We start from the raw sequence: 11,343 nt of genomic DNA on the forward strand, positions 1-11,343 counted from the left end.
AATGCGCATGCTGTTCGTGGCTTGGAAGGACCGGGCTCGAATAAAGAAAGGAAATGTGGGCAAGACAGATGACGACTATCGTTGTGTGGCAAATGTACACTTAGAGTGTATGTAAATACTCTATGTGACGCGCCGTCATGTTAGCAGCCATGAGCAATTTGTTTTATGGAGTCCTGTTTCAGAAAGCAGTGAAAGTAGCAGCAAACTTTTTCATACGAAATGCAAGCCTAACTCTTTCTTTTGCGCATTGATAAAGTGGCCATATTTGCCTAGAACAATTCATCACAGTAATAAGAATCGTGATGACAGCTTCACTGGGCAGCGCCTTTCTAACACGGATAACATGTTGACACCAAATACCAATATTTTTCTTCCATGTAAGATGCAGTGTCTCTCATAGCTAAGTACTAAGGGAATGTTAAGTGTTTAGCAAAGCATCATGCACAACTTCACGTGTTGGATTTGCAGACATTCTTTTTACGCAAAATTTATAGACAGCCACGGCGCATATAGGCATTGCAAAACCAGTAGACCCCTTCAATGTTACATAGCTTGCAATATCCAAGCCGTAAATTTTCTCAAGTCACATGCTTATGAAGAACCTGTGGTTCAGGCGTGGTAGTAGAAATAAGCCGACATACCCTTCATAAAGTACGACTCGAGCGACCCATACTCCAAGCATATGTGAAGAGACCGAGTGCGCACGGAAGCCGTGCGAGCCAGAGCGAGCGGCGTCGTGGCCGTGACATCGCTCGCGAGAGGGCACCACTCCAAAGTTCTCGCCGCTAATAGCCACCAGCACAGCAACGCTAGGCCTAGCTGCTTCGACATTTGCTATTAAGCTTCTTGCTCTTTGGTGCCGGGTTTTTTATTAAATCAATTCGCCGCTGTCAGCAATGGCACCGACTCCGCCTTTGTAATCCTCGCGATTGGCTTCGAAGCTCGGAAAGCCCTGCGCATTGCATAATGCCGCTTCCCAAAAGTCAACATGGCCTCAATACAGCAATGTTATGCGGTGAAGCTTAAGCATGTGTAGGGGCAATTGTCACGGGATACAGTATGTATGTCTTAACTCTTTCGGGACCGCGGAAAAAACAGGCAATTCTGATGGGTGTCAAAAATTATTTTTTATTACAAATAGTCATTGCGCTATATTGCTGTAATGTATATCAAAATGTAGCTAATTAGATGGTCTTTCACGCATAAAGAAAGATTAGGCTTAAAAGTGATATATAATATATTTTTTTAAATCTCAAATTCAAGATTTGCTGAAAGAACAACATAAAAAAGTTGGAAAAGTCATGGATATACAAAATGTGCTACAATCCCTCGTTTCTTGCTTGTGAAAATTTGGCATGCATATCTACAACTGTCTTTTTTTGTGTGAACACTAGCTGGCACCAGTGGTCAGCCACTCAGGTCCCACGGTTCTTGTGCCACTCAACGAAACAGTTCCGGGCAGTCGTAAAACACAAGTGAACTTGGCATGTGCTGCAAAAGACATTCGTTTTGAGCTCGATTTTCTTCTGCTTCAGCTTGCAGTTTCTGTGTTTTGCCACTTTTTCCGGCTTGTAGAGTGCATGTTTTGCGATGGGTGGTGGAGGCGTGTGTGCTTGCTTGGCACCGTCAAGATTCAGAAGCTGCTGAATGAGCTCTTCTCTAAAAGCTAGGTGGTCAAACCCAGCAGTGCGTGCCAGCTCTGGAATCTTTGGGTACAATGTGCGGTGAGCTTGGAAGAGTATGAAACTGTTCACACATGCAATATCGACGCAGTGGAAGAACAGAGTCTTCCACCACCGTACGCTTCTCATGAGAACATTATAATATCCAATCATTTGATCCGATTTATTATGCCTAGCATGCCAGTATTATAATCATGGATCAGCAGAGGCCTTGTTACAGATATCTGAGTCCAGGAGTTTTGCCTTCTTTCCCTTCTTTTTGCGGTGACCATGTCATTTGCAGTATGAACCGTGCTCATCATGTTGACTACACACCGGTCTTTCCACTGAAGGTACAGGATGTTCTGATCGCGCAACCATCGAATGTCGCCACGTCGAGCTTTTTTTTCCCACCGTGCATCCTTCAGTTCGGCAGGAAATCCTCGGCAATCCTTGCGTGTGGTTCCGCAAGCCAATGTTTTTCGGCTGAGAAGATGACTGAATAGGCGCGTAGAAGTGTAAAAATTGTCCATATAGATCCTGTAGCCCTGATCAAGATATCTGTGACACAGCTGGCAAACTACGTCGAAAGCCAACCCATGGGGCCCTGGCTGCTCACGCTTACCGGTATACACACTAAACTGCACAGTATATCTGGTGCCAGGGTCAGCTAGGACCCACAGCTTGTAGCCCCATTTTGTTATTTTATCTTTGATGTACGGTCGGATGCCTGACCGCCCTTTCGATTTCACCATGCGCTCATCCATGGAAAGATCGCGATGTGGCTGGAAAAGGTTCGCCGACACTTCGTTCATGTGCTGCAGGAACCACCACATGTATCGGAGCTTTCCTCTTGAACTTTGAGTGACATCGTCCAAGTCTGCAACATGCAACATTGCGAGTAGAGCTATAAACCGGCGTCGCCACATGATTCGTGGTGGGAGCAGACCACTGTACAGACTTCTTACATTCCAATACAACTTCAGCCGAGGAACCTTCACAACGCCCATGTAAATTACGAGTCCGACGAACTTCAGCATTTCGCTTGGGGTGACTTCTTCCCAAGATCCGTCGGAACAAGCATGTGTTGGTTTACCCAAAATGTGAGTCCAAGCATACTTGTTCGTGTTTTCGCAAATGGTTTCGATCACATTCATCGAGAAAAACAGAAGAAAGAAGTCCAGAGCAGTCAAGAATTTTTTTGATCCGCTTCTGAGCGCCACACCCACTCCTGCTTCCAAGTACACGCCAGGTTCCCGTCTCGGCGAAAACTCGATCCGCTTCTGCGCTGGCGGCAGCAGATCATTACCGTAGCTCGTTGAGACCCTACCAAGTAAAGATAAAATAATGAGAACATATAGCGAGCCCGTTCACCTACTCCAGAGAGAACCGAATGTGGAACTATGCTCACCTTCGGCTACTAAATGAAGTCCGTGGCTCATCATCTTCCAAATCAGAGTCCGAAATGAAATCGGAGCTGGCGAAGTCGTCTTCAGACTCTTCGCTGCTCGGTTCATAAAAAATATCCATTGCCGAAGCAGCGGAATCGCGCGATTGACGGCGGTCTTTTCGAGCAACAGGACGCGTGCACGACGCCATTTTCCACTGCGTCCGCCGCCGCCGCAATCTAGAAATCAAGAAAACGAAAGAAACTATGCCGAAACCGAGAGTTTAGTTCCTGACAACCTCCTAGATGGGGCTACTTGACCAAGCGCGCGGAAATTTGAACGTGGCAGTGCGTGCTAAACCGTCGATCATATATGGTCGATGGCCTATGGGTCGGTCCCGAAAGTGTTAATTATACGTGCATGCACATGCCGTCTCCTGTCACAGTACAAGCGCCAATATGCAAAATCAGTTTACTGGCAGGCCTTCAGAGCTTTTTCGGACATGCCTGTAACGATTTAAGCCCTTAAAGGCAGTAAAAGACATGCATTCATTTTTTCGAACTGCCAGATTTTTCTGACATTTTCGCGGCCCCTAGGGAGTCCGAAAAGTTTTACGTTGACTCTACAGTAGACCAAGAGGATGCTTCAAATGGTCAGCGGGGCAAACGTGCGGCGGAAGGAGGACGAGAACACAAAGGACCGACGCATAAGGAACGAATGCAAAAGAAAGTGTGCCACTGTTTCTTTGAAGGAGCTTGAGCTGAGAAAGTTGGCTGACGCCGAGATGCAGGTGTCCCTTATCCAAACCCAAACAAACTCTTTAAAGCAGTGAAACGCAACACTGAGTGTGCGGGCTGAAGGTATGTCCAGGCAGTTGAGGTTGACTGTCCAGCTGCTGAGAAAGAATCTCTCATGCAACAGAGTCCGGCCCTCATACCAATGAGCTTGTTAACAATCAGTTGAATTTTACTAACCTGTCCCTTCTGTTTTCTTTTGAATAAAATAAACACTACTCCTTAGTGTTCAAACTGGATGAATACCCGTGCCACACGGGCAAGGTTAATGCTATTAAAAATGTGAGGCCTTACGACCCCTGTCACACGGGCACTCGCAAACCCCTTTTAAAGGGCCCCTCACCAGGCCCCGTAGCAAATTTTGGTTCCATGCTGGAAGTTGTTACGTGTCGTCTAAGAACGTTCTGCAGCAAAAGTTTTCAAATTGGCTCATTAACAGTCGGCATAGAAATATTTCAGTGCCGCGAACCCATGATTTCACGAGGTGAGCTCCACTGCCAAGCTAGACATTCTCCACTCGCCCATTCTAGCCTCCGCAAGCAAAATTCCTTCCCTGCATTCTGCCATACCTGACCTCGAAGATTGTGTGACGCCTTCGTCACTGGCCCCGCCTTTTTTTTTCTCTCTCTCTCTCTTGCTTTCTTGCAGCACAGCATACTTCCACTGATCACATCGCGTGCGGGCTGTTGTGATCGTCTCATTTCACGCAGTGCACGATTTTGCGCGCTGTGCACAAGGACACCTGACTAGCGGTACAAGTGCTACATGAATACTGAGGCAGACACAAGCGGATCACAGAGCATGATCCTGCGCTGAAACATGGTAGAAATAGACTTAGTTTCGGTGTCTGCACGCGCGACTGCACAACATGAGAACAAGCAGATGAAGGGAAGTACATCTCTCTTGCTTCGGTGCATAGTAAAACAAAAAAACACGCAAGCATTCTGTTTGTGCGTTTCATTATTTCTCTAAACTTCAATTCGTCAATTCAAGCAACAGATCACACAAATAGCAAATGTTGCCTTGAATAATTCTCGAAGTCACGTGTCTCGATGATTGACGTCACACTGCGAACACGTGTACGTCACCGTCTGCCTTGGAGTGCATTCACCACGAGGGAAGGGGAAAACTGTGTTCGGATTAAAATTTCAGACTTTTCCGCGGCACATAGTGATGTAATACCAGTAATACTTTGCAGACCCAATCGTTATCATGCGTTGTATGCTCTGCGCTTTTCTGCTCAATATGGCCAGACCTGGTGAGGGGCCCTTTAACTCCGTCGTCTTTATCTCGAGGGAGATGCACTCGGTGTCACACGGTCGCCCTTCCACTATGGGAGTTTAAGGGAGCTTTTGGTCAAGAGAGATCGGCGATCTCCCTCAGCGGCTGAAGGAAGTACTCTCGTGCCCATTCTTTTTGTTGTAAAAGTGATAATTCAATTATTGTTTGCAAAAAAAGTAACGTAGCGTGTGTTCAGAACATTCCTATTCAATTAAATAAATCTCCAAGCACAATTCAGCAACAGGTATGCTTGCTGCTGCACAATACTCTCGACCTAGGCCACTTGGCGCCATGTTTTTCTCGTCTTTAAGGGCATTTACATGAGCCCTACAGAATCGGGTCGAGTCGGCTTGTTGGGCAGATATATGCCTGTCAAGTTCATGTAAACGCTAGCCAATCGAACTGAACAAGCGTCGAGTCCAGCTGTGTCAGCCCTACTGCATGCGGTGGGTTGAACCAGCCCGACCTGTTTTGCAGCGTGCATGTGAACGCGCACGGGTCCGGCTTGCCACGGCAACACTTGTGCGGGAGCGCTGGGACGTTAATCTTTATGCGTCAGCAGCTGGAATAGTATCAGGCTAAAGGCCAAGACAAGGCACTGTACAGTGCAACCTCATCATAGCAATAAGACCTATGAAATAGAGCTGCTGCAGATGGCAGTGAGGAACCGCAAGTCCAGTTCGAATGCGTTGTTGTCTCAGCTCAACACTGTGTTCCGTCCTTGCCCGGGCTCATGAGAGCGAGTTCATGCAAGTGTGGTCACGTTGGACTCAGTCAGTTCAATTACTGACTCGACCCGCTCGCCTCGGGTTCATGTAAACATGGCCTTTGTCGTGCTAGTAGGGTAGTGGTCGGTGTGGTCACTCATGAATGACACCACGGCACAGTAGACAAAATAAAAGGAAAGCCCACAAGTTCACCGTGCACCAAATGTTGCATTTTGAGTATAGTTTGCAGCAGTTCGAGTAGCAGAACATAGAGCCTTATCGCCACGCTATAGTGGCTAATGTCACTGTCAGCAAAGCTATGTTTAGCGAGCGCACTTTGATTCTTAATGAGGTGTATCACTTTCGCATCAAATACATTGAATAATATTCTTTTGGCAGGGGCATTAATTATAATAGCTACAAGCATATTTAGAAGTTACATTCTTATACTTGTACAAAAACAAACACTGCTGAATGCGCCTCTGGTGGCTACTTTAAAACCTCATTATTGGCCATGTGACACGACCACAACTTCCTTGAGGTCGAACTCCCTTAGGAAGCCTCGTGCTCCCTTATCCTAAAGGAGTTTGTGGGTGCCCGTGTGACAGGGGTATAAATTTCTTAATGCCATTATATTTCGGTCACTGCTACAGCGCATTAAACGGCGTGATGGCGATAGGTGCAGTGAAACGGTTAAGGCTTTTTGCCAATCATATACAATTTTAAAAAATTACTCAGGCAGCAAACATGTAAGAAATGGCACGAAAATTTTAATAGGCGTATTTTGTGCAGTTTACTTCAGGAATGTCATTCTTGAATCCAGCTGCAAACTGCTTGAAGCCGAAGCTTTCGATGCATTCGATGGCCAAGTGAGTTGTGATAGTGTTGGGAATGCTCCATGTTGCGAAAAAAAATTGTGCTTTGTGGAGACATTGGGAACAAAAGTACACTTTCGATGGCCAAGTGAGTTATGAATACGCACTACACCCCAAATGGCATTGAGTTTTAATGCCATTAAGCATGTCCGTGTGCCACCCCATGAATGGCATTAAAATTTAAGATGACGAGCAAAACGTGAACAAGGTGAATGCAGGAGCCAACGTTTCAACAAGTGGACTTGTCTTCTTCAAGGTAGTCAATTTAAGGTATTATTAGCAAGTTAATGTCATCTTCAGTGCCCGTGTGGCACGGGTATATGTATTTTTTTTATTATTATTATTTTTACATGCATGTAACACACGAATTTTGAAAGGCACTTGGGGGAAACCTGGAAATTTCAGGGAAATGGAAATGTCAACTTGGTAGGCACCCTGGAAACTAACAGCAGATGTCATTGTCATCATAGTTGGTTACCAGTGCTTGTCATTGCAAGACTTGAAATAGTGCTGCCTCTAAATGGATATTTCATGCCCCTCAAGGTATGCCTACACTTTGAAAACACCTACAGCTCGAATTACAATAGCTTGTACACATTAAGCCATAAAATATGCAGTAATTTAAAACATTTTGCATGACTGTATTAGGTAAACCTCCTGTCTACTATGTTAACTTCATAAATACATTTTACGTTTTTAGTCCTGTATTAGTACTTCTAGCTAGGCCCTGTACACCTTTTATTTGTTGACTGCTGTGCATCACCTTGTTTTACTAAACCATCTTCTTAATCAAAATCCCAACTATGGACAGTCCCAACGAGCCCACGACGTGACGTAGAGGCTAGGTCTTTCTGTCCCGACGTGGGAGCAGGCCGCTAAGCGCTAGCGCATGTCTCGATGCACCTTATGAAAGTTTTTCCATCTATTCATCTTCCTAATCATCATTTTAAATAAATACCCAGTTTCGGTGCTCTTTGATCTCCGATCCCCTTACTTATAAAACCTCATGAATATTCTAGATTAGGTCACAAGGAAGAAGTGGAGTTGGGACTGTAAATATGTAGAACAGTGGTTTATAGAATGACAGCATGAGTGCCAAGGGAAGGGAAATTTCATCGAAGGCAGCAGAAAATTTGATGGAGTGGTGAGCCTAAAAAAATTGCAGTCATATGGAAGGGTTTGGGATGTCTGGAAACAGAGGTAGTTTGTAATTTCTGGGAGACTCCTTTGTCCTGGCAATGGACGTCGAAGTAGGCTGCTGTTAGCAGGGGTGAAGGGAGCTCTTGTTTTTGTTAACCGGTGTGTTCCTTGTTGCAGCTTCGCAACCAAGGCCCATCCCCTAGCAGTGCACTTCAAGGAAGCCTGAGCTCTGGAGCGGCATTGCGAGCTGGTAGTAATAGCGGTGGAAATCTTGGACAGCTGCAGCAGAATGTGCTCAGATTGCCCGCCAATGCAGCTAGCGCTGCAGGCATCAACAACTTGGCTGGTTCACTGTCCCGAACAGTGCCCCACAGCTCACAGCACTTCAGTGGCAACCATACAGTTCCAGGAGCTCACCAGGTTGCCAACACAACCAGCCAACCACCACAGCCTCAGGTACATTGCCATTAGGGGGGCACTGCAACACTTTTCGAACACTGCGAGAAACTGTTCATGATCTGTAGACAATCCTGCTATGAACATATAATCCAATTACAGCAGACTTCTCTTAATACAACTCCGCCTAAATCAGTTTTTCAATCTTTTTTTTTTTTTTTTTTTTTAAATCTCGGCCGAAGGTCTAAGTCTTAGCCTATGCATTTCTATGGGCACAAACTCATTATTTCAATCCTAAAATTAGCCTTTGCCAGATAATTCGAACTTCGCCAGTCAGCATGCATGTACCTAACCCCTACGGTGACTGCTTTAGTGGCAACATCAGTCTCTGCAGAGCTTAGAGGACAGTAAATGCCTTGGGCACACGTCAACTCTCTTCGAAAATGGCTATTTTTGGCCCGCTTTAGGAAAATTTTGAAGCGATAACCGTAGCTCACAGTATTTGATTACAGTATTTACGCGATTCTAATGGGCTCCTTTCATTGTAAAAATAAAGGGGGCCATAAATTGTCTGCCTGGTGCAATTGAAACAAAACCAAAACTTCCTTCGCATTTGAGTAGTTTTTCGTCTCAGATGTATTGCGGCGAAGCTGACTTTAAGAGGGAAAAAAGAAAACCATACGGCGAAGCTGACTTTAGAAAACTGCCACCATTGTGCAACAATTTTCTTTGCCAAATAATCCTGGTTGACAGAAGCAGTAAATAGGGTTTTTACTTGCAGGGAACACCGCCAAGCCTGACTGCCACAGCTGATAACCAGAGTCCTGCACAACGCCAGGCTGCAGCCAAGTTGGCTTTGCGTAAGCAGCTAGAAAAGACGTTGCTCCAGATTCCACCACCCAAGCCGCCACCACCAGAAATGCACTTTGTGCCCAATGCTAGTAGCCCCGAGTTTGTGTACTTGCTTGGACTGGAGACTGTTGTGAGCTTCCTGACAGACGGAGAAGCAAGCTCACGTGCTGCACCTCCCGAGCCATTTGCATGCAGTCAGTGCGGTCTGGACTTCACACCCGTGTGGAAGTGGCAGGACACACGCCGTGCCGGCCGGCCGTCAGTCATCTGTGAAGCCTGTGTCACCTCAAACCTGAAGAAGGCACTCAAGGCAGAGCACACACATCGCCTCAAGACAGCCTTCGTCAAGGCCCTGCAGCAGGAGCAGGAGATTGAGCAGCGCCTTGCCAGTGGTGCAGCGCCGTCACCTCCCCCATCGTCAACACCCCCGCCTGCCGCGCACTCACCGCGGCTGGGCTCGGCAGCAGGTGCCGGTGGTTTCCTGCCCAAGCTAAGTGCCCAGCAGCTGCTCCAGGCCCAGCAGCTGCAACAGCAGCTAGCGGCACTGCCCGGGGCTCAGCACCAGGCCACAAGTGGAGGGCCTCAGCCGGCCCATGTGCTGCCCTTCGGACCCCTTCTGGCTGCCTACTCGTACCAAATGCTGAGTGCTGCCGGTGCGGCAGGTGCAGCAGGAAAGCTGCCACCCGCAGCTGACCTCCATCGGCAATACCTGCTAGACATGATCCCACCACGATCGATGGCTCAGGGCTCGCTCAACTGGAAGACGTGATGACACAGCCCTTCCAGCTAACGCCCATTTTCTTCTGGTGGCATCTCTGGAGCACACCGGCAACATTCTCTCTCTCTCTCCCTAAGGTACTGGCTATGTTAGTGGGTGGGTTGAGGTGTTGCGACTGTGGTGATCAAGAGGTGCTCCGGCTGTAGTGCTGCGGTTGTGCCCGGTCTGTAGTCCTGTCTGCCCCGATGGTGGCCCACAGTGCTGACTTGTTTCGAATAGGACTCCTCGGGTGAGACAGCCCCAGTGTGGTGGAAAGAATGCTTTTCACTCTCGTTCACTGGAAAGACTCTTGCAAGAGGGACTTCTTGCATATGTGTCAGTGCAAACGTGCACATGTTAAAGACATGATTGCCTGGTTTCTTATTGTCTGTAAAGGCAGTATTTAAGCTCTCTAATTTTTTTCTTCCCCTTCTCCAACCTTCTCTCTCTCTCTTTCTCTTCACATTTCTTTCCCCATACGTGTGCAAGTATATATGTGTGTGTGTGCGTATGCGTGCATGTGAGCACGCGTGTGCATTGAGTCTTCATGTCCGCACTTGCAGTGGTGGGATGCTACAGTGCTGCGGGTGCCGCTTTTGTTTTTGTTGTCACCACGCAAAATACCCGGAGTTGGGGCTGTGGAAACCAGTTAGCCTGGGACTAAGGATTTTGTAAACGGAGATTCTGGATAACAGCTTCAATAAAGGGTGATCCAGTGGAGGGCAACCCTCCAAAATTTTTGTGTTGCTTTCCTTTCGGTGGTTGCAAAAGAATTACTCAGTGTGACAAGGCCAGTGTACAGTTAACATTGTTTCCAAGTTAAGTGATTATGTAAGTGGCTTCTATACTGAAAGAAAGTACGCAGAAATGTGTGTTTGGCCTACTTGAAGTTGCCAAATGCAAGCAAAGGACTTCATATCTACATGTTAAAGTACCATGAAAGCAAGATTCAGAGAGGAATGTTTGAGCTATTTTCTATCATAGTGAGTGGTGATTTTTTTTCTCAAGGCAATGCAGAAGGGCATTGGTGAGGCACTCTGAACAATACAGCCTGATTTAGTATTTCTCTTTAGCATCTCTTTATTCAGAGCTGAAGTTCTACCCCTGTGACCTGATAATGTGGAAGCTTGCTAACTGTGCTGGCTAATGCATGGTTGTCTTCATCAGTCTGCAAGTGTATCTGGTAGCACAGATACATTTGACATTGCCAGTGTCAGGAACTTGCGTCACTTAATCAAGTTTACTTTTCTATTAGCTTCATTCACAGGCTGTCGCATGGAAAGGGTTGTAGTGGGACACTCACTGTCGTATGCCACAGAGTGCATACCATGCAAACTCTTTGAAGTGTGTAGCCTCGATGGCAGTGTCTCAGAAATAAAGTAACACAGTCGAACCTCGCTATTAAAATTAATATAAGGATGTGTTGTCCTATTCGATTTGATTACAAATGAAATAGTCACTATCTGTAAGAAAAAATGTTTTTGTTATAGCT

At 46.5% G+C, this 11,343-nt stretch overlaps 1 protein-coding gene across 3 annotated transcripts in view; it reads left to right on the top strand.

Annotated features, from left to right (window-relative positions):
- Positions 1-10,589, top strand: part of LOC142571658 (uncharacterized) — a 29,410-nt gene extending 18,821 nt beyond the window's left edge. For all 3 annotated transcript variants that reach the window (XM_075680179.1, XM_075680181.1, XM_075680180.1), the window contains exons 6-7: positions 8,024-8,302; positions 9,024-10,589. In XM_075680179.1, the coding sequence (XP_075536294.1) occupies positions 8,024-8,302; positions 9,024-9,863 (1,119 nt within the window). In that variant the 3' untranslated portion in view covers positions 9,864-10,589. The remainder of the gene's footprint in view (positions 1-8,023; positions 8,303-9,023) is intronic.
- The last annotated feature ends 754 nt before the right edge of the window (positions 10,590-11,343 follow it).

Source organism: Dermacentor variabilis, chromosome 2, assembly GCF_050947875.1.
Source record: "Dermacentor variabilis isolate Ectoservices chromosome 2, ASM5094787v1, whole genome shotgun sequence".
Classification (NCBI taxonomy): Eukaryota; Metazoa; Arthropoda; class Arachnida; order Ixodida; family Ixodidae; genus Dermacentor; species Dermacentor variabilis.